Source organism: Emydura macquarii, unplaced genomic scaffold, assembly GCF_026122565.2.
Source record: "Emydura macquarii macquarii isolate MOO-44397 ecotype Brisbane River unplaced genomic scaffold, CSIRO-AGI_Emac_v2 contig_306, whole genome shotgun sequence".
In the NCBI taxonomy this organism is placed as follows: Eukaryota; Metazoa; Chordata; order Testudines; family Chelidae; genus Emydura; species Emydura macquarii.
The window spans coordinates 3,623,701-3,650,972 of NW_027130443.1; the positions used below are offsets into that span (position 1 = coordinate 3,623,701).

Genomic DNA, 27,272 nt, shown 5'->3' on the forward strand with positions numbered 1-27,272 from the left:
AGCTGTTCTCTTCCAGTCCCCCTGCCTAACTCCCCACTTCTCCCCAGCACCACATTTATAACACTGGGGAGAAATGGAATTAAGTCCAATATGCAAATGAGCCATCAGGAAGGGTAAAGAGAGCTAATTGCTGCGCTAACAAGGTGCGAAACTGGGCTACTGAATGCCTTTCAGCAATTAGCCCAGTACACAAGATGTATGGAGCAGGAAGCCCACTTGTGTACTCTTCTTCTTTGAGAGCCAAATGAGGGGGTCTCGAGGGAAGGGAGCAGGCAGGAAGGGGCACCTGCACCGCTCTCTAGTAAACATCCATGTCCATTGTAGGGAGGCACTGGCTGAGCGGAGTTTGCTCTCCATAGGAGACTAACTGCCTTCTAATGATGGCATTAATAGGGCAAACAGGAGGACCCTTTGTGCTCAGAAATTGACCAGCTCTGAACAAAGAGTCGAGGAAAGGGTGGAAGGGCCTCTGCCCTCGTGCAGCAGAGGTAAGAGATGTGCCTGACACACAAGAAACCGCTGTCCAGGGGGTGAGAGAGCAAAACTAAGAGATATTTCCTAGTGCAGTGTCCAAGGAAGCTACTTCAAACCATGCATAACATGAGGGGAAAGGAAGGAGAGAGACGCAGGGACAGCAGACCACCCCTAGTCTGAAAACAAATACCTGGACTTCAGGGACCAGGGAGACCCCTAGACCAGCCAACTTCAGCCACCGCTGTTCTAAGCACCCTTGTGTCTAGACCTGTTCTGAGCAGGGTTAGCCGCTCAGGTGATTAAAACACTGGCAGCTTGTGGACGGTCATGCTCCCAACATTGCTACCTCCCGTGGAGCCCTCGGGGCTAGAGCAAGGGACTGGTAAGGAAAAACACAGCTTAATACTGTAGACACAGCCCCATGGTGAATGAACAGAGGGGCGCAAAGCCATTTCCCCGCTGTGAAAACATCTCCTGGGGATTGCGGCACTGAACTATCTCCTAACATGAACTCAGTGCTGGGTCCTTCCCCCTTGCTGCGAGGTAGTGGGGTCTAGTGGATCAGGTAGTGCTGGGAGACGCAGAACAGCTGTGGTCTAGTCCCAGCTCTGTCACTGCCCTGATGAGAAGTCACTTTCCCTTTGTTTCTCTTCCTCCCCTTTGTCTATTGTGTCCATTTATAATGTATATTCTTTAGGGCGGAGATTGTGTGTCATGACACGTCTGGAGAGTGCTTACCACGGCAGGGCCTGGAGGTGCCCCCGTAACACAAATTATAAATAAGAACAGCTTGCCAGGACAATGAAGATGATTGATTTGGTTTGCGGGATACGTTCTGGCATGCCAGGATGACAAGACAAGGCCAAGAAAGAACAACCCCGAGACTGTGCTCACGAGCTCTTGGCCTTAACGTGGGACCCTCCCAGCCAAACTTTCTACAATTCATAGCCGCTAACGGGGAAAATCCCACAAATCCAGGAGAAGCTGCATCAGTGACACAGAGACAGAACAGGCAGGGGACAGACATTTCTGATATGGGAGAGTTTGGGGAGGGGTTCAGCCATTCCTATCATGGGGTGTGTTGGGGGGGGGCTGAGCCATTCCTGTCACAGGTGTGTGCGGGGGACCATTCCTGTCACAGAGATGTAGGGGCTGAGCCATTCCTGTCACAGGGGTGTTGGAGTAGCTAGGCCATTCTTGTCACAGGTGCTGGGGAGGAGATGGTAAAAGCCAGTTACTTTCCTACAGTTAACAACTGTTGTGAAGGGAAGGGGGCTGGAGGGAAGGAATGGTTCCTGTGCCCCATATACCTGTTGTCCTGCAGGGAGGCAAGCACCAGGGGCACAGACAAGCAGAGGTTTTGTTATCTGGTGCATTAGGCTAAAGGGCCAAATTTTTGGATGACAAACCAATTTTCAAGGATGGAGTTTGGGTCGCAAATTGCCATGGTGGCAGACGACACTATGTTGGATTGGAAGAGGAGGCTGATATTCCCAGGCACAAGGGGATAATTTATTGTGATGGGGCAGTTACTGGTTTTGGGAAGCAGTCTCTTTGGGTGAGACACGCCCGTTGGGGCTGGGAACAAATAGGAGGCAGGGGGCATATGAGATTTACATCATCGAAAAGCCCTGGCTAAGAACTAGAATACGTTACCAAAAGAGGTCTAACGATTGAAACATAAAGTGTGATTAGACGTTGCTTCTGGAGCTACAGGGTAGCTGCCATCTAGGAGGTGACGGTTAGCACTGCACACACACTTTCAAGACAGTTTGCCTAAAATGCCATTAACTAAAGCCAGATCTACACCAGGAAATTAGATCGCTAAAACCCACCCCCCTCAGCGACACAGTTAGAAAACTGGCCTAACCCCCAGTGTAGACAGACAGCGCTAGGTCAATCGGAGAATTCTCCCTCGACATAATTACTGCCTCTCGGGGAGGCGGCGTTCCAATGCTGAGAGCAGAAGCCCCCCCGTCGGCACAGGAAGGGCCTTCACTGAAGTGCTATATCTGCGCTGCTGCTACATGTTAAGTGCAGCGCTGCCCTGAGAGGAAAGATCACTGAGTCGCGAGCCCAAAAAGCACATGCTCCAGGCTTTCCTTTTCCATTCTTCGCTGTTCCATTATTTCTTTGTACTTCACAATCCAGGCCAGGCGACTGTCACCTTTGCCTCACTTTACTCATAAGGTGAGAGAGGAAGTGCACAAAGCCACCTCAAGCAGAGCAGAGAAAGACGTGAACATGAACGACTCTCATCCACTAGTCACTGTGATGAGCTCTTTCCTTTGACAAGATGGTGGCTCTTGGGGGAGCTGTTGTGTCTGCGTGGCTCTCTCTGGAGCAGTGGTATCAGGGATGAGCCAAGCTCCCTGAGACTCACAGCAATGTCTAACACTGTCTGCAAAGACCTGCTGTCCCAGCCATGAGTAAACCCATTGTGGGGTAGTGACAAAGGCCAGATGATCCAAGTTATCTAGGCACCCAATTCCCATAGAATTCTCCCCCTCCCCCCCATATCCCTGAAGAGAAAGTTAGTATGAGAAAGAACAACAAAGCATAAATTGACAAAAACCAGGAAATTACAATTAAGGGGCTGTTTGCATTCGGTACAGCACAGCCATGTAACCTTAACTCTGCTCCCATAGGGATGACAATAGCAAGTGGGAACATCTCAGTACCTTACCTCTCCCTCACAAACAATGCCATTTTCTCTGTGCCAACACAACTCCACATCAGGATGCCTATATAATTCATCCAGTCCAACAGGACCCTCAAAGTGGCCTGAGCAGCAGCTAGGACTTAGGGATATCGATAACACTGGACATACTGAGCTACCCTTTCCTCCTTGTTTCCAACTGCACAGTCTCAATTAAAGAAGCTATTGATGGTTTATAGGATTCCCTGTTATTAGGTTCCTGCATTTTAGGCAAATATTCCCGATTCCCAAAAGAACAAGAAGCTGACATCTCACAGTGGGGAGAGTTACGGTTATACGGTTGGTGCTATGTGTGAAACAGCCCCTTAATGGTTTTTCTGATTTCCTGGTTTCCTAGTTTTTATATAAATCAATGGTGTGGCCTCATCTGTGTGCAATACTGGACACCCCAAGTCAAAGTGGATATACTATAGCTAGAGGTGATTCAGAGAAGAGCAACAGGAATGATCAAGAAGCAGGAACAACTCTCACATGAAGAGCAACTGAAGAGATTGGGATTGTTACCATAGAAGGGAGATGAATAAAAGGGGATATGATGAAAGTCTATAAAATAATTACTTGTCTAGAGAACATAGATCAGGAGCATCTGTTATCCCTGTCTCATAACACAAGAACAAGGAGAAATTCAATGAAATTATACATGGGAAATTTAGAACTGATAAAAGGAAATGCTTTTTCACACAATGTGTGATTAACTGTGGAACTCATTGCCATAGGAAGTCACTGAGGCCAAGAACTTAACAAGATTCAAAAAAGCATTGGACATTTATATGGATATCAAGAATATCCAGAGCTATCATAATTAATTAGAACAACAATTTTTGGAAGGGGTATGTAAGCTTGTGCTTCCGGTTTTAAGGCAATCTCTTAACTATTAGAGACTAAGATGAGACCTATGTGTGGTGGGGGAGGGGCAGATTATTCCACATCTGCTAACAGGGGCTTCTTACACCTTTCTCTGAAACATCTGGTGCCGACCACTGTCAGAGCCAGGATACTGGACTAAATGAACCTCAGCTCTGATAGAGTCTGGCAATCCTTAAGTTCCTGTCTTCCTTGTGTAAGTTTGCACTTAGTTTTTTCTTGGAACATTAGTGGTCAGGGCTATGCGTGAGGGCAGGGACCTTAATGGAGTATTTCTTGTTTTTTCTAAGTCTGAGTCTGAGGTTATGAAGTCCCTTGTTCTGGAAGTAGAAGGTGGCACTGTGAGTGGAAGGACTTAACCTTTTGTAAAGAACAGATAATACAGACAGTCATAATAAACCAAGGGAATCGTCTTCTGCCCAGGTTTGTGTCACTTATCACCAGGAATTACAGCTTGCTTGCAAGCACACAAAGCAGAGATTTCAGCAATTGTCTTTGGACCAGGGCACTAGGCAGAGTCCTGAAACAAATGGTGCGTCCCCTTGCTGTGTTAAAGGAAGCAGTGTCTTGCACCCATTAGTAACCTGCCACTACGAGTGGCACATCAGCACACAAACACAGAAGATAGGGGACAGGTGCAAAATGGGAACTACCAGATAGCATCCCTCTCTTCCCAACACTGGGGCAAAGGAAGATGGTGATGGAGGAGGACCGAGCAGGAAAGGTGGGCTAATGCATATTTTATCTGAGTTGGTAAATTTTTGTGGCAGTCCTGAGAGGCTGACTTAGGTTAATAGTATGGGTGGGAAAGGACAAAAGGGGATTCAAAAGGCAAACACGCATTGATACATTTGGCCAAAATTGTCAGATCCACGTGCCTAAAATTAGACTTCTGAATCTCTGTGAAGGAATCTAAATAAAAGTGGCCTGAGTTTCACGAGTCCCGTTGAATTCAGTGTCTTCTGCACCTTTGAAAATGTGGCCATTCTAACTTTAGGTAGCCACTTTGAAAAATGTGGGGCCTGGAGAAAAAGAATTCAAAACACAGATATTCAACAGGAGGGAGATGTTTGGGAGGCGTTAATGCAAAAAGAGACCAAAGGATGATTATGGACAGCAAATTATATATACTTTCATATCATCATAGAAATGCTCTGAGGCAGGACCAAGTAAACTTAGACCAGCCCTGTCCAGCCTGTTCTTAAAAGCCTCCAGTGATGAGGATTCTCCAACCATTTCAGAATCCTATTCCAGAACTTAACTGCTCTTATAGCTAGAAAGCTTTTCCTAATATCTAATCTAAATCTCCCTTGCTGCAGAGTAGGCCCAGTACTCTTGTCCTACCTTCAGTGGACATGAGAACAATTGATCACCATCCTCTTTATAACAGCACATAACGTATTTGAAGACTTTTATCAGGTCCCCTCACAGTCTTCTTTTCTCAAGGCTAAACATGTCGAGTTTTTTAACTTTTCGCATATATCACGTTTTCTAAACATTCTATCATTTTTGTTGCTCTCCTCTGGACTCTCTTCAGTTTGTCCAATCTTTCCTAACGCATGGTGCCCAAAACTTGACGTAGCGCTCCAAATGAGCACTCAGTACTTCGCTGTGGGATAGGGAAAAACCTCTGTATGCAGCAGCAGCAGCACCACACAAAATTTGAATATTTCCTTGGCTTCAGGGGTATGTGGTGCATTTTGGTTCATGGTTAAGGCCCCACACCTGCAAGCACATATGCAGTAACTTCACATCCAACTTCACATGACTTCAGTGGAACTGCTCGTATATGTAAAGTAAAGTACATGCCAAAGTGTTTGCAAGATCATGTCTTTAACTTGTATTCTTATTTATTGTGTGTGTTGTAGTAGCACCTAAGGCACCAATCAGGGACTAGGACCCGACTGTGCTTGGTACTGAACACATATATAACTAAAAGATAGCCCCAAACAATTTAAAATACGACTTTATCTACCTAAATAGCAAAGGCCCGGGGAACCAAACAATGAAAGGAGCTGCAGGGGATCAAGAGAGACTGCCAAATTAGAGAAACTTCCATTTTCAATGGAAATTTAAGTCTGTTTCAGGAAATGGGGAAACAGTAAGCCCAATTCTTAATTTGCCTGAATTAATTTTCTCACCCCTGGTTATATACTAAGAATATTAAAGCAGTTGTCTATTATACCCTCAAGCACATATGCATACATGACAGCTCGGAAATATTGCAAAAATATTTGGCAAATATTCATTCAGATTTTTAATTGAGTTTATTTCAGCTATGTTTTTGCTAGAATCAGCATTTATGGCACACTGAAATATTCACAAAAAGCAAATTTAAAATTCACTTTCCGGGAACACTCATACACGCTCTATTTTAACAGTAACTATGGAGGATGATAAACAGCAACTACTAAAATTAAAGATTTTTAAAAAAACAGGTAATTGCACCTGAGTTCTAAAGGAGTTGGTTGAGAAACTCTCTGGTCAATTGATGTTTTTAAAGGGTTAGAAACATGCCTTATAGTGATGGACTCAAGGAGATCAATTTATTTAGCTTAACAAAAAAAAGGTTAAGGGTTGACTTGATGACAGTCTATAATTACCTATATGGGCAAAAAATATCTGATAATGATCTCTTCAGTCTAGTAGAGAAAGGTATAACATGATCCAATGGCTTGAAGTTGAAGCTGGACAAATTCAAACCAGAAATATGGCATAAATTTTTAAGAGTGAAGATAATTAATAATCGGAACAATTTACCAAGAGTCATGGTGGATTCTCCATCAATGGAAATTTTTAAAACAATATTAGATGTTTGAGAAAAGATCTGCTCTAGAAATTAGGTTAGGGAAATTCTATGGTCTGTGTTATACAGGAGGTCAGACTAGATGATCATAATGGTCCCTTCTGGTTTTGGAATCTATGAATCTTTTATGTTAACTCTGAATAACTTGAAAAATGGAGAAAATTGCAGATGACTAGACAAAAGCCAACATTCTGCCAATATTTAGAAATGGTAAATAGGATGAGTGTTTATAGGCCAGTAAGTCTGACATGAATCCTGGAAATATTAATTGAAAGGCTGATGTGGAACAAAAATTCAAGTTCAAATTCAAATTGGAAATAAGATGAAACCTTGTAACATTACCAAAAGAAAAGATACATTTATCACCACCTGGAGTGTCTAAACTGAGATTGGATGTCTATTTCTAGTCTCTGGGCCTGACAGTGTCAGGGGCACACTAGGGAGTTCTCTCCCCTGCAAGACTTTCTGGGTGACGGTCTCTGGTCTGTGTTATGTAGGATGTCAGACTAGGTGATCAGAACGGTTCCTTCTGGCCTTAAAACCTAAGAGCAGGGTGGCTGGGGGAGGTACAGCTTCAGTGACTTGCCCAGGCAGCCTCTGCCAGCTGGGCTCTTATGCTGCTTCCATCATAATTGAAAGCTGCTCTGCCCTCATCACATATGCTGCACTTTAGCTTGAGGGAGAAAGTGATCGAAGGGTTAAACTGATGGGCGAAAACTGGAGCATTCTCCTCACCCACCCGCAGTCAGCCAGCAACCTCTTTGCTGAAGGAAGCTCTCCTCCCTCCCCACTTTGCTTGGACACCCAGCTGCCATGTTGTGCAGCTCCTTAAACCTTCACTCATCTCACCCCTGGAAATGACCTAGCAGAAGCAGGCAGCCTCTCCTCCTCTCCTTACAGCCCCAGGATGGGCTGCTCTTCCTGACGCTCTCACAGGCCTGGCAGGGGCACCACGGTTCTCCACGCACCTGTCCTTTTCCCCACATCACAGACTACACTGACTGACCTGAAATTAGAGTCTCCCATGGCCAGGCAGTTTAGGGGGTGCCTGGCCCATCTTAGCCCCCCGGTGGGCTGCACAGTGCGGAGGATTAAAGTTTAATGGGATTAGGATAATGTTGAAGTCTCCTTGGGAAATCCGTGTCTATAATTTATTCTGATCCAATGTAACAAGGATGAGAGAGCTCCTAATTACCCAGAATACACAGTGAGCTAATTACAAGCAATTTGAGTAGCTCTTAGTTAAGTAGCAGCGGGAAACTATTCAGATTCCCACTGACAGGGCCAAGGCTGGTTGTCGTACAGAACAGTGTAGGTCTGGGACTGCTCAGATCGTACACACCAGGAAAGGGAAATGTCCTGATGGGCCTCTGCTCCCACACATTTCCCCTGCGTCCTGCTCCCCTACTCCGTCTGTCTCCCCAGCTCCTGCTCCTTTTGCATCCCCCCTGTCCTGCTCCCTCCCCCACATCTGTGTGTGTTATGGGGCGTTATCCGTGTTGTCTCACTTCAAGCATGTCTTGTATGTTTGTAAAAACTAAAGGATGACAAAGATGCCAGATCCTGGGGAAGAGCCCTGGGAAGGCCCCCTCACGGCGCAGCTGAATTGTCTCTCTGCTATAATGCATTTAGCCAGTTTGTCACAGGACGTGCAGGCAGGTGTACTCGGCCTGCAATTAAACATACATAACGTGTGGGGGAAGAACACGGAGGCACAGAAAAGCCCATCTGAAGCCTTTTTGGGCTCTGGCTCTTACAAAGCCATATTCTGGCTTTGAATACACATGGGCTCCCACTCCAGTCCTCAGGAGCCGCAAATGTTCCCCGGAGACAGACTATGGCCCGCAGTGTTTCTTTAAAAGCTGCAAAACATTCTGGAGGTAATTAATTTCCACACAGCCACTGTTTGAAATACCTTTAATTTATAAAATAGCCTTCTCTCATTTACATATGGTACAGACAGTCTGGCAGAGGGTGGGCACCTCAGGACGGGGTGCCATTTGCATTCTCCCCTCCCGTCACCCTTCTTGGAAGCTCCAATGCCCTGCCTCCCCCCCAAGTCTCTAACTCCCACATTTACACGTCTGGATGGCGAGGACGGTGCGGATGTGGCCGCTGCGGCTCTTGAACGTGTGTGTGTTGTACTGGTGAGGGACACAATGGCTGGAGGCACCTTCAGCCCAAACCGGGCATTTCTCTCCATTTTGCGAATCCCTGCCATTAAAAAACAAAAGCATTGACTCTCCAGAGGCCCGGAAGATGCAGCGCTCTCGGTCTGCCCCACGTCTCGGTTCACAGCTCGCATCCTGTCTATGTCACAAGGCCGGGCTCACAGCTCCTGGCTGGTCTCTGAAGCAAGGCTGGATTCACAATTATTATTTGTACTGTGGTAGTATCTAATAATAATAACGCCCAGCTCTCATACAGAGCTTTTCATCAGTGGATCTCACAGTCATTTACAAGGGAAGTATCATTGCCCCACATTTTACAGATGGGGAAACTGAGGCACAGAGAAGTGACTTGACTGGCCTAAGGTCACTCAGCAGGAGTAGAACCAGGTCTTCTGAGTCCCAGTCTAGTGCTCTACCCACTAGGCCACACTGCCTCTCTCTGCCTAGGAGCCCCAGTCATGGACCAGGAGCCCAGTGTGCTATGTGCTGGGCAAACACAGAACAGATCGTTCCTACCCCACAGAGCTCAAAGTATTCCGTATGTAAAGGGACTCCACAAAGGGGACAAAGCAGCAGTAACAGAGCCAAGAAACTATTTTTAAATACCCAGAGAAAGCATTAGCAAACAGCACCGAATACACTAGACAGTGGGGGTGGGCAAGTTAGGCTACTCTCTACCCAGAAGTGGGAGGATGGGCTCGGGGCATCTGGCAATTTAGATTCTCTTTGATGTTCTGTCACAGGCTTCTGGGCTGAGCTATTTCATCTTTCCATGCCTGTTTCCCCATCTATAAAATGGGGATTATTTCTTGATTGTTGATTATTTGTTTCCATTTGTGCCAGTCAGAGCTCTCCAGCCACACTACAAAACTAAAACAAACTAAGCAAATGCATGCCAACAGCAGTGAAAGACAGCTGTTCTCACCCCCAGACAAGTTCTGACCACCCCAACCTCAAAACAAGCAACACCCAGTTCCCAAACCTCCCCCACCCATCCAGACAAAGCCTAGGACAACAGGTGAGTTTGCAGCATGTCAAGAAGATGATCAAATCCAGGCTCTGGTACACAAAGGGAGAAAGTGAATTTGAAAATCAAAGACGGTCACAAAGAAAACCCTGTTACCAGCCCTCTCTCATTTAAACCAGCTGTAGATTTGCAATTCCTGCAGAGGGACATCTATGGAGTGCAATGAAAGGGAGAAAGATTCCACATCCTCATTCCATGATTTCTATGGGCAGAGAAGACCATTTGGACCACAGATAAAAGGACCATCTTTCCATCATTGCCATAGCGTCTGCAATAAGATCCTTACTAGCTTTGGTGTTCAAGAAGAAGGATGTTGTCAAAGTGGAGAGGGTTCAGAGAAGCGCCATAAGAACGATTAAAGGATTAGAAAACATGCTTGATAGTGTTAGACTCAAGGAGAAAGGTCTAACATGATCCAATGGCTGGAAACTGAAGCTAGACAAATTCAGACTGAAAATAAGTGGTGAGAGTAATTAACCACTGGAACAATTTATCAAGGGTCATGGTGGATTCTCCATCACTGACCATTTTTAAATCAAAATTGGATGTTTTTCTAAAAGATCTGCTCTAGGAATTATTGTGGGGCAGTTCTCTGGCCTGTACTGTGCAGGAGGTCAGACTAGATGATCAGAAAGCTTCCTTCTGGCTTTAGAATCTATGAAATACGTGTGCATCTGGCTGTCTGATAGAACAAGAAAGCTTGCGAGTTCTTCGTCCAGGTTCTTAGCGTGCACCCACTGCTGTAGAGACTGTGTGCAAGTTATAAATCTCCCTTCAGAGTCTATGCTTGATTCCCTTGGCTCAAGTCTCAGGGCCAGCTTGACATTACTAGAAATATCAATGTGGGATGTGAATTTGTAAAGGATAAGGGAACTCAATGCAAATGGTGCAGTTACCTTACCAAACTCTGAGACACTGGAGCCCAATAAACAGTGATAATACAGTACTAACTGGCAACTGACTGAAAATGACAGACTCCTTGGAAGCAGCTTGGGCACTGACTTTCCACACAATTGCAACAGGTCAACAGAGATACATGGATGTACGTTTGGACAGATTTTGTCCTTCAATTCTGTAGGAAATCTGCATTTTTAGAGGATTTTAGCCAACCCTACTGTAAGGGGAGAGGCTGTGTGTGAACAGCTGTGCTTACCTAAGCAGGCAATGATTCCCTGAGGTGCAGCTCCCCAAGCACCGTCCCACATCAATTTCCTGAAAAGATTTGCAAAACAAAGACAAGAAAATCACTTGGAAGGCCCTGCTGATAAATGCCCAAAGGGACACAGCATTCCAGATACTTAGCAGTAAGCCCTGCTTGTGGGCAGTGCTGTGTCCTAATATTTTAACCCGTTTTTAACTGATGAATAGTACTGACTCCCTGGTAAAGGATACGGCTCTTATTGTGTCAGCGGTACATTAAGATAAAGTCATGGTAAATATGTCACTGATTTTTTTTGCCCAAGAAAATAAAATGTATTGCTTTATAACTTAACTTGGGATTGTAGATTAGTCCATGGCAGTGAAATAAGGCCTGGTCAATACCCAGATTTTGTACTGGTGTAACTGTTTCAGTTAGATGTGTGACTTTTTAATGAAAAAGCTATACCAGTACAACCCCTAGTGTGGGTGCAGTTACGCTAGTATAAAGTTGCTTACACCACTATAACTTATTGCCCTTACTGTATAGGTATAGCCATACTGGTTTAACTTGCATTCTCACGAGGGTGGGAATTGTCCCACTTATACTTAAAGTGGTACAACTTTTGTCTTTGGACAAATCCTCAGACTCTTTTAGAGCCACAGGCAAAGACTAACCTTCAATCGCTCCTCTCTGTCCCCAGCAGAGTTGTGTACAATTTCATAATAGTATTCCACATAGGAAACTCGATAGCAGGTTTCTTTCATTTCACAGTTTTCCAGAGTTCGAACCACGTCAACGCCATCTGGGCTTTTGATCAGAACACAGTCAAACTTTGTAGGCGCACAAAAGAGTCCGTCTGAAAGAGAACCAGAGTGTAATTAAACACAGCAATCAGCCCTGAGGCCATTGCATGTGGAGCATTGCTGCTGGGCGTCTTCTGCAGCATCAGGCCTAAATCTAAGTCTTCCGGGAGTTCTGCAGCGTCAGGCCTAAATCATGTGACACACAACATGGAATGTGCACACTTTCTATGTTAGGAGCTGGTCCCTCAGCTAGCAAGCCCTGGCCACGGTTCTTTTTGCCAACTCGGAGCCACTGTTTAGCTTTTGTGTTGCTCTCTTGGTGATTTCACTGCATGTGGCATTGCTAGATGTGGACATCATGCATCCAACAGACATTCTTTCCTTCTCCAAAGGACAAATCCCAAAGTCCAGTCTCCGAAATAGTGGGAGTTATGTCTGAGGAAGAGCTGCAAGACTTAGACCCAAATAGTTAATAAAAAACGTTTTTGGATTGGATTAGCTCATCTCCTCGTGCCCCCTGCCTGAGCTGGGCAGACATCGCTCTGGTCTGATATCTGCTTCGCACTTTCACTTTGGATTGTGGTGGTTATAGTACTGGACACTTCCTGCCCTTCCATAACTTTGCACTATTATTACACTCGAGTCTGAGAGTGAGGAACATTCTCTGATGTTCCTCCTTTGCGGAGCATTACGGTTTATGAGCTGTACCATATTTTCATGCTGTATTTCTGGTAACAGCCAGAGGTTGACATCTATTCCAGGCAGCTGGTGAAGGGAGTCAATACATAAATCTCTGGAAACTGACAAAGGACATGCATTATTTGTGTGAGGATAACATTAAGGGCTTTCAAGAGGGCTCAGTATCCAGTGAGCTCCGACACAGACTAAAGAGTCCTTCCATCAGCATTCTGGATCTGTGCTTCTCAACAGATCCTGTGGACCCACTTCTTAAGCTCAAGCTTCTCCCATGGGCACCTAGCCGTCCAGCCTCCCAATCCTGATTCCATCCCTTCTTGGAGGCCAGACAATGATTAGTCCCAGTAAACTGGGAAGGGAGAGATGCTCACGGAGCCATCTCCCGCTTGTGTCCCTGTGTCACCACAGTCAGAGTGCTGAGGGCAGGCACTGCATGAGCCTCGAGCCGCCTGCAGTGCCAGATAACCCAAGGGATGGGGTCAGAGTGGGGCCATGGCCGACACCAGCCTGCAGAACTGATGCAGGGGGAATGCATACTGAACCCCATTAAAGGGCATGCCAGCCCCCTCTCTGGTTTTCCAAGGGATTCCAGTATTGTAATCCTCCCCCCAACCAAACAAGAGCTGTGGTTTCAAAGCCACGACGTAGCCCATGGTGCTGGGTTATGCAAAAAGGCAATATATTAAAGAGGCCAGTATGACCTAAGTAACCACTCTAAGAAGCCAAGATGATAATGAACTTATTAATGGGGCCAGACACTTGGCTACACCTCCCCTTTTGTCTTGGTGCTGTGGGTGGGCACTTTGCTTGTACTGGTGCTGAACACCCCCCCCCCCCTCTCTAATCTCTCCTTGTCTGGGTATTGCCTTCCTGTATGTATCGTACTCGGCCAGTTCTGGTGTCTGAAAAACTGATCCCGGCTGAATTTACCTCAAAGACAGATACAGAGCAGCTACAGGGAGAGGAGAAGAGGAGATAATTGTTTTGATTTAGTTGGTCAAAACCACAAAATCAGCGACTCAAAGGCCAGGTGACTCCTGAGTCCTGGAGCAGGCTAGAGCCAGCAGAAAGCATCATCACTGACAGGAGACCAACAGATGCTTCATTATTATGACAGAAGCAGCTTTGCAGTGGTCTGCGGAAAACAGCACGAGAACCACTTTCCTGGAGGGAGGTGTAAATTCAACAATGGTCCAGTTTGCAGATAATGCCAGCACTGGATGGGGAGCAAACAACCAGGACAGAACTAAACTGCAAAATGTCCTGAACGGACTAGCACAGGAGACTGAGATGAAGGTGAGATTCAGCACGAATAGCGGGAAGCCCTAGGTACAAGGAATGGAAATAAAATGCAGAGACTCAAAGCAGGACCTTGAGGTGCCAGGTCCAGGCCTCACGCACTGATTTCCTCATCCTGAGTGTGGCTTCTGCATGCTACTGGGATATGAAATAACCTTCATCAGCAACAATATTCTACACATTCTTCAAGCAAACGACAGTTTTTTTTCAAACAACTTGAAGGGTACAGACACAGTCTGTCCAATATGGCTCTTTGTTACTGCATTGGTTGAGCATAAGGACAGCTGTTCTTCCCTAACCCTCTCAGCCCCCCTCTCCTCTGTGAGATAAGTAAATAAGGATGAAGAGCCCCGTTTTACAGATGGAGGAGGGTGACAAGGTGGCTTGCTCAAAGTCATACAGCAAATACAAATCAGACCCAGGAGTCAAACACTGGTTTTCTGGCTTGCAGGGTGAGCTGCCCCCTCTTCAAGCAAGTCATTCAGTCTTTTTGACAGGTTCCCCAGCTGTTAAGGGGGTGTGAGACGACTTTGTGCTTTCCCAGCTGTGCGTCTCCAGGCACTTGACTAAACAGGAAAGGTGTCATTGGCCTAATGTTCTAAACTGACCAGTGATTTCAGGTGCCCAGCAACAGATGCCTGGAAGGGCCAGACTTCCAGCTGGTGGGTGCTAAGGACTGTCTGAGAACTGGGCTTCCTCCAGGTGTCTGTTTGACCATCCCAAATCACCAGTTACTTCTGAAAACTGAGAACTATTGGGCGGGATTTTCAAATCTGCCTCTAGGATTCTGAGGTCTAATTCTTCCAGTGGGAACTGGGGGTCTACATCCTTTGTGCAGCTTTGAAAATCTCAGCCCAGCCATTATTTTCACTTTACAGAAGGGATGCAATTTGAGCTGATGTGGGAAGTCAGAGATAGAGCCAGGAACAAAACCAGATCTCCCAAGTCCCACCCGTGAGTTTTAACCACTAGATCAGCCTTCTTCACATACCACACTGTGTCCTGTGTGGGAACAAAAGATATTTAAGTACAGAGACTCTGCTGCACTCAGTCTCCTGCACCCCATTCCTCCAACCACACATGGAAAATCCTGAGGGAAAGAAAAGCCTCCACTTAGCTTGAAGACAGCGGGCCTAATTCTTCCATCCCTTACATCTGTGCAAATTGCATTTACAATACTTCCACTCACTTTAGTTCTGCATTATTGAGTTCTGGGTTAGCTATGTCCTCCTGCCAGATCACACACATGCTGTATTGCTGAAGGAGGTCAGACTCACTATGCATGCCCTCTCCATTCAAACAGTCAGAGCAGCACACATTTCACACCCAGATGTCCCTGAGTTTCTTGTTATCATTGCCATTGGCTTGGATTTGTTAAGATATTTAGGCATCGCTGCACTCATTGAAATGCCTAACTGATTTAGGAGCCTAAGTAAACCTAAGGAATTTAGAAGCTTAAAGAATTCAGACAAAGGGATTTAGGGTTTAGGAGCCTATGGGATTTAGGCATCTATGAACCTAAATCCCATTGCCAGTTAATAGGATTTAGACTCCTAAGTGCCTAAATCACTTTTCAAAATGAGATTTAGGCTCCTAAATTAGCTAGGCATTACAACACTGAGCACAGAAACGCCAATGTACCTTTAAAAATCTGGATCTTTCTCTTCCCAATCTCTCTGGACTTATTTCTGTGCTGCTGCTGTTTGCATATCCCATACTTGAAAAGTGGGTCTCTGTCCCTCTCTAGTGGCTGGTCCACATACAAGACTTCTTAGTAGAGCTGCTTGAACACCTTCTGATGGAAGAGTTTTCCCTGAGAAAATGCTGATTTGACAAAATTGAAAGGTTTCATGCGATCCAATCAATTTTCAACAGGAATTATTACAATAATTTGTTTAGACTGTCATTTTGACTTATATCCTATATTATGTTGTAAGTTATAAAATAACAGAAAAGTCAAAATGATAACACTGAAATTAAACTTTTGAGCTTCATTGGAATGAAATGTTTTGAGAAAATTGTTTGATGTGTCTAAAACAACATATTTCAGAATTTTGGTTTCATGGTAAATTTTGAAAATTCAACTTTTCATTCCAAGTGAGAATGAAAGGAAATTTTGAAATGTTGGGATTTCCTGAAGAATGGAAATTATGTTTCCTGAATAGCTCTGTTTATGTGTCTGCTAGTGCTCACAGCTGCTGGACTGGATTGTTTAAATCCAGCAGCAGAAACTCAAGCTTTTAGCAGCACTACATGATCCAAATTCAAACCTGGATGTCACTCCAGGTACAGTATGATGTGAACTGCACCCCATTTATTTCAATGTGATGTTTAACTCTGAAACATAAACGACTGTTTCACTGCTGATTATTCTAGCAGGACTATCCATCTACTGTGCTTATCCCACAATCCCAAACCAACCCCAGTCCCTTCTCAGGTACCACGGACCACATCGGTCATAACGTCTATCCTCCTTGGAGTTGCCTCCTGCAACCCTCCCCTATCTGCAAGCTTCCACAAAGCAAGTTCTGCATTCTGAATCTGAATCCTTCCCATGCTCTCAAACATCACTTAGGACACAAAGTCACTTTATTCTGGAATAACTGTGTGCTCACAAGGCATGCTAATTATTCCAGAATAAAGGTGTCTCCACAGTGAGCTATTCCCAAGCAGTTTATTCCACAACAGTTCTTCTGGTAAATTTCCCCCAGTAGACAAGCCTTTAGGATTGTTTAACTCTTTTCTGCAGCCATGTTCTAAAGTGAGGGTTTCCAGGATCTTTTCCACAATAATCCTCACTCTCATATACTTACACCTGATGTTTGTTCCATTTAGTGCATATTTCCCAAACAGGATCCTAGCTACTATCCCAATAATTTGATATTTGTATCCAGTTAAATGCATTAGCCACCTACTGCCCAGTCCTTTGCAGGTTAGGTACACTGTTCACTCAGCCTCCACCTTCAATATCATCTGCAAACTTAGAAACACACTTGCGCACTATAATATCTCACCTGGTGAGTGGCCCCTCTAACAGTTCAGTGTCCCTTTAGAACTCTGGTGCTGCTGGTACTCCATATAAATTATCTTCAGATGAAAGGTGCATAGAATAATCAGTCCTCACATCAACTCACAAAGGCAGAGAATGATTATCAAACCCATTTTACAGAAGAGAGCATTCAGGCACAGAGAGGTCAAGTGGTCACACTACAGATCAGCAGCAGTGGGGGGACTAGAACTCAGAAGTCCTCAGCATCCAGCCCCCTACCTAATCCATACACCCTGCTGTCTCAGTGCAAGGTGTTTTGCTGTGACTTACTTCATTAGAATTCCAGAGACTATGAACTACACTCCTGTTTAACCAAGAGGCAGACATGGCTTTAAGTAGCATAAGGGAGTTCTTTACATTTCACCTGGCTTTCTCAGGTTGCAACAGTAGCATCTGAGGTGCCGATCCCAACTCTGAGATATGATGAGGAGTAACTCCTTCCCCGTATTGGCCTCCTCAGCTCATCTACTCCTCTTGCCCCATGAGATGAGGAGGGAAGAGTGGCCTCCTGTTTTTCCATACCTCTTGCATGTGATGGCTTGGAGCACTTTCCAACATCCACAGTGAACTCCAAGGGGGTGTCTGGAAAGAACGTTTTCAGGGATGGCAGTCGGAGACACTCCTCTGGGCTCGCGTTACATTGACAGGCCTCAATCACTTCCACTTCCTGAACCCCTTCAAACAGTAGCACTCGCTCCACGTGAACTCTGGTGGGCTCACAATGGGAATCCAAAGGGCAGGAACGTTCTGCTCCAGTCGACAGAGGCAGCTCCGCCTGTCTATCCTGCATCTGCACAGAACAGTCACAAGGTAACAGGTATATTTAAAAACGAGGGGAGGGAACAAAGAGGACCTGGGGAATTGTAGATCAGTCATCCTAACGTCAATACCTGGAAAGATACTGGAACAAATTATTAAACAATCAATTTGTAAGTACCTGGAGGATAATAGGGTTATCAAGAATAGGTCAAGCCAAACCAGCCTAATTTTCTTCTTTGACAGAGTACTGGTCTAGCAGATAGGGAGGAAGTTGTAGACATGATATATCTTGACTTTAGTAAGGCTTTTGACACACTCCCCGATGACATTCTCATAAGCAAACTAGGGAAATGTGGTCCAGTTTAAATGACTATATGCAAAACTGATTAAAAACATATTCAAAGAGTAGTTATCAGTGGTTCACTGTCCAACTGGAGACACGTATCTAGTGGGGTCCTGCAGGGTTCTGTCCTAGTTTCAGTATTGTTAAATATTTTCATTAATGACTTATAAAGTGGAGTGGAGAGTATGCTTATAAAATTTGCAAATGGCACCAAGCTGGGAGGCGTTGCAAGCACTTTGGAGGACAAAATTAGAATTCAAAACCACCTTGAAAAATTGTAGAATTGGTCTGAAATCAACAGGATGAAATACAATAAAGACAAGTGCAAAGTACTACACCAAATGCATAATGATAAAATAACTCGCTACTACTGCTGAAAAGGATCTGGAGGTACAGTGAATCACAAGCTGAATATGAGTCAACACTGGAATGCAATTGCAAAACAATCTAATATTCTGGAATGTATTAATAGGAGTGTCATAGGTGAGACATGGGAGGTAACTGTTCCACTCCACTGGGCACTGGAGGTGAGGCTTCAGCTGGAGTCCTGGGTCCAGTTCTGGGTGCCACGCTTCAAAAAAGATGTGGACAAATTGGAGAAAGTCCAGAGGACAGCAACAAAAATGATCAAAGATTTAGAAAACCTGACCTATGAGGAAAGATTGAAAACACTGGGTGATGGTTTTCCATGTCCACTGAAGCAATGGGCTTAATCTGCAGCAAAGGAGATTTAGGTTAGAGAGCAGGAAAATCTTTCTAACTATAAGGCCAGTTAAGCTCTGGAGGAGGTTGTTGAATTACCATCATTGGAGGTTTTTAAGAACAGGCTAGACAAACCCTGCCAAGGGTGGTCTAGGTTTGCTTGGTCCTGCCTCAGCTCAGGCGGCTGGACTAGGTGACCTCTGAAAGTCCCTTCCAGCCATGCATTTGTATGGTTCTATGATACTATATTAACCCTTCAGATCAGGTCATGGGAGAAACACTTCGAAACATGGCTCATTACAAACCCCTTTTTAAACTCTAGATGGGAATGGATTGTACAGACTTCCCCTCACTTAAAGTGTTTCTGAATGTGTCTTTGTGATGGTGGCTTTTGAAATTGCATTAATAACAAGTCTCTTTTCCCAGCCAATTCTTTGTAAAGAACGGTAAGCATGGTCTACGTGCACTGTTTGTGTAACTATGTCGATTACAGTTGTGATGTTTTTACCAATACAGTGATACTATTACAGCCTGTAGCGTGGACACAGTTATCTCGGTATAAAGAAGCCTTATCCCAGAATAGTTTACTGCCCCTTCCTATACAGCAGTGGTTTTCAACCTGTGGTCCACAGACACCTGGGGACCCGCAGACTATGTCTAAGGGATCCACAAAAGGTCGTTGTTACCATAGAACAATGGTTTTCAACATGTGTCCACAGACCCCTGTGGGTCCGCAGACTTTGCCTAAGATTTTCAAGGGGGTCAGCACCTCAATTCAAATAATTTTTAGGGGTTCGCAAAGGAAAAAAGGTTGAAAACCAGTGGTCCACAGGAATAACTATTCTGGCATAGAGTACATTTATACCAGGATAACTGTGTTCACTCTAAGGGCTTGTACTGTTTTATTTATGTCGATATAGTTAAAGCACTGCAACTTTTGTGTTTAGTTCCAGAGGGGTAGCCGTGTTAGTCTGTATACAGCAAAAACAATGAGAGTTCTGTGGCACTTTAAAGACTATAAAGCTTATGCCTGCTAAAATTAAATTTGTTAGTCTTTAAAGTGCCACCGAACTCTCGTTTTTTTTGTGTTTAGACAAGTCCTATACAGCATAGGCTCTTGCTAGTTTATTAATTAGCGTTCCTTGTCTTGACTGAAGAGTCCCATGGTATTTTATACAAAGGGAAGGAAAGTATCCTAGCTAAGGATCTGCTGAGAGTGCAGTGATGGCCAAGTGGAGAGAGGTTAGCTACAGCAAGCTAACACCCCCACAAACAACCTGATTCTGAGACAGGGAAATGCAGCCAGTCTCTTCCCACATGTACAAACTGACAAAATTAGAAAAGAAGCTTTTTATTTACTGGGACCTAGTGTAGAGCAGATGAAGCCTAAAGTACTGGCATGATTGCTAGGTTGCAGGGGTGAAGGAGATATTAAGGGACCCCAAAATCCATCAAACACCATCTAGTCAAGATATTATAAAGTATAAAATATTGCAGAATCATAGGACTGGAAGGCACCTCCATAGATCACCTAGTCCAGTCCCCTTTGTCTAACATGCATATCTTCATATACAGCTGAGTTCTGGCTATTTCTCTCCCAGCAGGTGTCAGACACCCAAGGCGAGTTAGTTTCCTTGCCTGTAACTCAATTACCTCACTTGTTTGTAGACTGGCAGGACAATATGTGAGATGAATGGTTTAGTGCATTTCAGGAGGAAATGACTTTAATATGCTCATAAAGAAAACCATAATGCATGACCTACTTCTGGGTGTAGCTGCTCCCACTGTGGGGACAACAAAATACAGAGATGCCCATTTCTCACCTTTTTAGTTCTGAGGAAGTCCAGCATGGAGGAATGTTTGGAGAGGCCTGGAAATCCAGGCTGATAAGAGTTTATTCTTTGGGATAAACAGTGGGACCTGCACATCCCAACATCCAGACTTACAGGACTGCCGGAAATGTCTGTGAACACAGGAAAGACGAAGTCAGAATTCTTACAGAATGCAGAAATTATTACTATTTATTATATGCATTGTGCTAGTGCCTAGGAGCCCAAGTCATGGACCAGGACCAGATTGTGCTAGGCACTGTACAAACACAGAACAGAAAGATGGTTCCTGCCTCAAAGAACTGAGAAACCGACAAGAAAACCTTGCTGCAAAAGGGGTGCCTAATTCTGCAAAGAACAAACACACACACAAATCCACAAATTTAATGTGGTCATGTATTTTGACTGTAGTTCATGATGACATACTTCATAGTAGACTAGTAAATTCACTCTAGCATATTTTATAAAAGCAATAAGGTCTCAGTAATAGGAGATCACATGACAAGTCCCTGCCATCTAGTTTTTAAAGAGAAGTGGGAGGGGAGGGGGGAGACCACCTGCATTTTGGTGAGAATCACTAACCCTGCAAATTAGCAAAGGGAGAATGTGAGAAGTTCTATTGTAGTTGAATTGCTGACCTTATGTCTGCTCAGACAATGTGTTTTATTTAACCAAGATAGTATGAGTGTCTGGGTAAACTCTCTAATTCATGGGCAAATAGAGCATTCAAGCTGGACCTCACACCACCTAAGGGAGTCTCACACACTCAAGTTGGGCATTTCTTGTCTGTGAAACACCAGTGATTATCAGCTAGTAACTGTTTCCCGTAAAAATACTTCAGAAAATTGGCTAGTTCTCTCCAGCAGCTTTGTCTATACTTAAAGTTGCTTCAGTTTCACTTTATATTGGTTTAAAAATAAATTTTAATTAAATCAGTGCAAACACTAGCGTGGACATTTTTACTGCAGTTTAGATTAAATCTGTGCCCAGTTGATTTAGGCTGAACCACAATGAGCCTGCTTTAAACCAAAATAAGTGACAACATAGAAGTTTGCACCAGTTTAAAATCACACAATTAGTTAAATGGTTGCAACTTTCTCATGTAGGCAAGGCCATAGTGTGGACACTCTTAGTTCAGTTTAAACCAGGTTTATATCCATTCAGTTTAATATGGTAAGGAATCTACTTAGACCCTGTCTACACTTACCTTCGAGATTCGGCGGCAGTTGACGGGAGTTACGCAAGCTACGCAAAAAACTTGAGTAACTCCCATCAACTTCTCTGCTTCTCTTCTGCGCGCCGTCTTCACTGCACTGCGCCGAAGGGAACCGTGTTTCGGTCAACGCAGCGCTACGCCACTTGTGAAGGTGGTCTTAGTACATCGATTTCTGGATTGACTGAGCAGGTCTTCACTGACCGCTCAGTCGATCCAGAGAAATCGATCTGATGGCGGCAACTTTGCCACCGTCAGTGTAGCCGTAGCCTTAAACTAAACTGATATACTCCAGATTTAAGTTGAATTAAGAGCATCTACACAGGTTTAAGTTGAATTAAGAGCATCACTTTAACTCAATCAGTTTAAAATCACATCTTGAGGCCAGGTCTACACTAGAGAGTTTACAGCAGCCTGTGCCGCTGTAAGAGCTCTTGTGTAGCTGCATTATGTCGACGGGAAAGAGCTCTCCCAATGACATAATAAAACACCTAAACGAGCGGCGAGGCTATGTCAGTGGGAGAGCGTCTCCCACCAAGATATAAGCATTTGTGTGGACAGCACTGCCAACAAAATGTATATCGTTGGGGGGGGAGGGGGCTGTTTTTTCACACCCCGAGTGACAAAAATTTTGCTGGCATAAGTGCTAGTGCAGACAAGACCTAGGATCGCTTGTGTAGTTGCTCTATCCCAATGAGAGAGAGCTCTCCCATCAGCATAATAAAAACTTCTCCATGACCAGCGGTAGCTATGTTGGTGGAAGAAGCTCTCCCACCAACATAGCACTGTTCACACCAGTGTTTCTGTCGGTGTAATTTATGTCACTTGGGGGGGGGTGTTTTTCACACCCCTGAGCAATGTAAGTTATACCAATAAAAGTGGTAGTGGAGACATGGCCTTAGTTAAACTGATGCAACTTTGAATACAGACAAGGCCTCGCTACAGAAAGCCTGGTGCTACCTCTAAACGAGTCACTAATATGAACATACTCTTAACAACAAGCATGACAGCATGATGAGACCATTAAAATGACTGAGGCTCTCTGAGGCGGTTTGCACAGTGTCTGTAATCATGAGGGCTAGATAAAAGCAGCATGTTCAGCAGAGCAAAAGGGAGCAGGCAAGAACTAGCTTCAGAGCTGTCCAGATGAACTGCAGCAGGACATGCTCTGCTTTTTGTTCCTAGACTTCTCTGTGCTGTAAAAATGTGGAGGGGGTTTGGAAACTACCATCTCCCCCATTCCCTGCCTGGCAATAATGGCACGAGAACTTGCCATGGCTCCAAACTCCAAGCCGCAGTAGAAAGTTTGTCTCAACTTAGATGTGATGCTAGTATGCACTTAGAAAGCACGTTCACCTGAGGGCCTCAAGCATTGAAGAATTAATTCTCATAGCCCTCCCTGGGGTAGAGATTATCGTTCTTACTTCATGCCCTGGGAAACTGAGGCACATAAGGAATAAATTACTTGCCCAATGTCCCATTGGCACATGTCACAAATATCAAACGGCAAAGGTGGGAAAAATACTCTTGAGGTTTCTAGTCCTGTTCTTTAACCACTAAATGATAAAATTTACAGTCAAAATGACATAGATGGTTTAGGAAGCCTCTAGAACTGTATTCTGCTGGCTGCAGGAGGAATCAAGACGATATGCAATTTTCAAAAGCTGCAGCCATTTTCCCAATGAATACAGTAAACTGAGATACTTCCTAATTTGCATGCACTGTAAAATAAAGCTGCTTTGCCATCTCTCTCACCAGCAGAGGCTGGTTGCCTTACGCACCTTGTCTCTCTGATAGCCTGGGATTGACATGGCTACAACTACACAGCACTCCTACGATCACCCCTGAGAATCAAGTCCTTCTGGAACACTGCACCCTTGAACTAATACAAATTCAAAAGGAGGCAAACATTGGCCTTGAGACAAAGTTTAATACATGTGGTACAGAAAATAAAGCCTATTTTGCTCAGCAGAATGTATTGACCAATTAACCAATCTTCCCACTAATTAATGTTTTGTAAAATAGGCTCTTGGTATCTGATTATGCAAGTGAACAGCGGCATGAGCCTTTTAAGGATCTTGCTAGGAGTGCAGCAGAGCAGAGCTTGATTAGGCAGCACGCCCATGGGTGTCACCATTACATTTACGTGACTTCTGACTGCAGCTCTTTGGGGATAAAACGACAGTTAAGTCCTGTGAGCATCCAGAAAGTGTCCAGAGGGATGCTGCTGAGGGAACATGAGTGGGAATGAGGCTTCTTCTCACAGCCTAAAGGAGAAGTTCACTCACCATGCCCAATATAGACGGAATGGCTCTGCCTCCTGCAGCAACCCCTCTCTGCAAACAAGTTCCTTCCTTCACTCTGTCTGCTGATGGCTCCTGCACCTGCACTCACAAAACAGAAAGCTCCTAAAATCACCAGCTTACAGCTTGAGCTGCCTTCCTTCCTTAGCCGGGAGGGGAGTTTGTTTGAGCTCCAAGCAGAAGACACACAGACCTCATTTCTTTACCTTATGATTTTGGTTTAAGGAATTAGCAGGATCAGAATAGTTAAAAATGGAGATGAGCCGTTAGATTTCCAAGACCATTCAACTGCCAGGATGGGCTGTATAGACCGTGTCACTAATTACCATTAATTAAGTCCTTAATTCAACCATCTCCACTCTCACCTTACTCAGTGTGGCAGAACCAAGCCGCAGTTACTTTGCAGTTGTCTGACAGTAACCTCAGCACTGTACAGAAGAGGAAGCAGACAAGAACAGAGGATCCAGTTCCCCAATAAAGGATGCTCTCGCTAGTAAAATAATTCAGCACTTGATATTAGCACCTCCTCTATTCATTCACAAGTCCTTTACTCCTTATAATCAGAACTCAGAGCGCTAACAGCCATAGCAGGAAAAGAGAAATGAGACTTACTGACAAAGCTGGGAATACAGAAGAGGCCACTGAGAAACACCGTAACCAGTGAAAGATCCCTCATAGCTGCACCCTTGAAGACACTGAATTGTCTCCAGTATTCCTATCTCAGATATTTATACAAGAGCTCCCTTAGCAGGGGAGAAGGCGCTTGCTGCAGAGACAAATGGGTCTGTATATTGCTGACATATGTTGCCAAGATTGTGATCTGAATAAACACCAAAGCAGCCTGAGCAGTAATGGAATCTCATCACCAACTTGTCTAGGGAAGCGGGTTCCAGCCAAACTTCAAAGCCTTGCTTGGAAACCGCAGGTTTTTCACCCCAGGATGGGGGATTTCTCCCTGGGGGCGTCTTTGTTCTCACCACCACTTTCAACATAATTAAGCTCTCAGTAGCTTGAAGTCATTTTTAAGTTGTTTCATTTAAACTCAAGTCCTTCACCCTCAGTCATTGCATTCAATGGCCTTTTATCTGGAGATAACCTTCTTTGTCACTTTTCTACACCAGACTTTAGACTAACCCCAGCTCTTTGGTAAACAAATGCACCATGCAGGGCTCAGAGTCATAGGAGATCTGCAGAGTATTCCCTATGGAGCATAGCCTGAGACAACTATCTGGGCCTCCCTTTCTGTCTTTCTTCTTTTAGCAAGGCTGAACTCTTCAGTCTCTTTGTTTCATGCTCAGTAAAAACAAGCAGGTAGCAGGAAAGTTCCTCCTTCCCCTGAGCTATGGAGGAACAGAAGCAGCATGGACCCTCCCTACCTGCAGCGAGGAATTCTCTCCAACGTGTGCATTGGTTTCTGGGGCTGCAACGTAATTCCCTGAAGAGCACTCACAGGCCTTGCCTTGACTAGGAAAACAGGTCCTTTTTTCAATTGAAGTAAAGCTAGTTCAACTGAGTTAACAGTTTTTCTTTCTGGTCTGAAAGAGGCCACAACCTCAGCTGGCTGAGTCCCACTTTATTATGCAGTTGAGCAATATCATGGCTACAGGAAACTGGGCTGTATCTGTAAAAGGTTGCTAGCGTGAGAAAATGTGGCAGGACAGCATGCACTGCAGGGAGGGAAAGGTTGCAGAGCAGAGAGCATTGAGCAGAGAGGGCAGAGTATTGGGCACAGAGAAGAAAGAGGGTGCAGCTCTTAGCACAAAGCATAGGGTACAGACCAGGGTGAAAGTGGCACTAAGTTGGGGCCCTAAAGTGGGGATGGGGGGTACAGAGCCCGGTGTGCACGACTCCACTTGTTCTTCTTTTACCTTCTGTCTTCTACCAGCTTGGAAAATGAAATGACCATCCCTGCTCTGAGTCCTTGAATATGTGGAGTACCTCCTACTGGCTGAAGCAAATCATGACAAAGGTGTTAGAAACTTCTTAACGTAACATGGAAAATGCTTCTGTGCATCTCTGTGCTCTGACTCTGAAGAAGTTGGACATTCACTGGCCACAAGAAGTCAAATTACTAGTTGTAATTGCACTAAAGTGAAGGGAATTACTGTAGTTGTATGGTTATTACATGGACTTGCTAAGACTGTTAGAGTTTGTGGTCCCACATTAGATTAAACTGATACTTAAACACAATAGTGGTGTGCCAAAAAAACAGCATTAAGGTTGTTTGGGTGCCCTAACTCTGCATTTCTGTATCTTAAGGTTAAAGTTAAAACAAATCCAAATGTGTTAACTGTGAATTTCCTGAGTTTAACATGCTTAGTGTGGGGATAATGACATCTTAGTAATGTATCTTATCCTAAGTTACTGATACATTCTCTCAGAGCTAACTCCCTCTTAATGTGGTTTATGTCAGGGAATTTCCTTTTAATTAAAAATGTCACATGAATACTGAGCAATGATTTGAAGATACGTTGCGTTTTTTAAATTTCAACTTTTATGGCCAAATTCACCAGTATACTCCGGCTGGTTCACCCCACGCTGGAGCAGCTCAAAGCAGCCGAAGCATACAGGCCAGTTAGCTGGGTTTATAGCTGCTCTGTTTTGCCACAGCAGGCAGAGTGTACACCCTACTTTCACCCTCCCTATTGTCCTCCAGATTCCCCCTCCCTCCTCTTTTCCCTGTTGAGCAGATTTACCTGATTCTATCGGTACATTTTGGAATAATCTATTTAGGATTAATGGTGTTATTTTGCCATTAGTTTTCATAACAAACTTTATCTATCAGCTGAGGCTGGTACCTAAAATCTTCTCCTTAACAGTAACTCCCAAGTTTTATCCTTTTTTCAGCATGGTTATCTCCCATTGTTCTCACTGGGACGGAGGTCTCAGGCTACCCTTAGGTAAGAGGTCCTTTTCAAAATGGCCAGTGCTTCCCATTGTTCCCAGCAAGAGTGAAGCCAACTTGCCCTCAGGGAAGAGGCTGGCCCCCTATGCTGCCAGCAAGCTGAGGGAAAATCTCTGAGGAGCAGCTGAATAGATACAGCAGCCATGTTTGCTCCTCAGTCCCACTGAGA

The 27,272-nt window shown here is 44.6% G+C and overlaps 1 protein-coding gene across 2 annotated transcripts; it reads right to left on the reverse strand.

Annotated features, from left to right (window-relative positions):
* Positions 1-8,769: 8,769 nt before the first annotated feature.
* LOC137159024 (uncharacterized) lies at positions 8,770-26,858 on the reverse strand. 2 transcript variants are annotated; one of them, XM_067557174.1, is made up of 7 exons: positions 24,184-24,201; positions 23,677-23,777; positions 20,677-20,816; positions 17,572-17,839; positions 11,877-12,058; positions 11,215-11,273; positions 8,770-9,077 (listed from the first exon to the last, which is right to left on the reverse strand). In XM_067557174.1, the coding sequence occupies exons 3-7, from the start codon at positions 20,779-20,781 to the stop codon at positions 8,927-8,929; spliced, it is 765 nt and encodes a 254-aa protein (XP_067413275.1). In that variant the 5' UTR covers positions 20,782-20,816; positions 23,677-23,777; positions 24,184-24,201; the 3' UTR covers positions 8,770-8,926. The 2 variants fall into 2 exon arrangements, with proteins under 2 accessions (XP_067413275.1, XP_067413266.1); XM_067557165.1 differs by lacking the exon at positions 23,677-23,777 and having other exon boundaries at positions 24,184-26,858.
* Between the last annotated feature and the right edge of the window lie 414 nt (positions 26,859-27,272).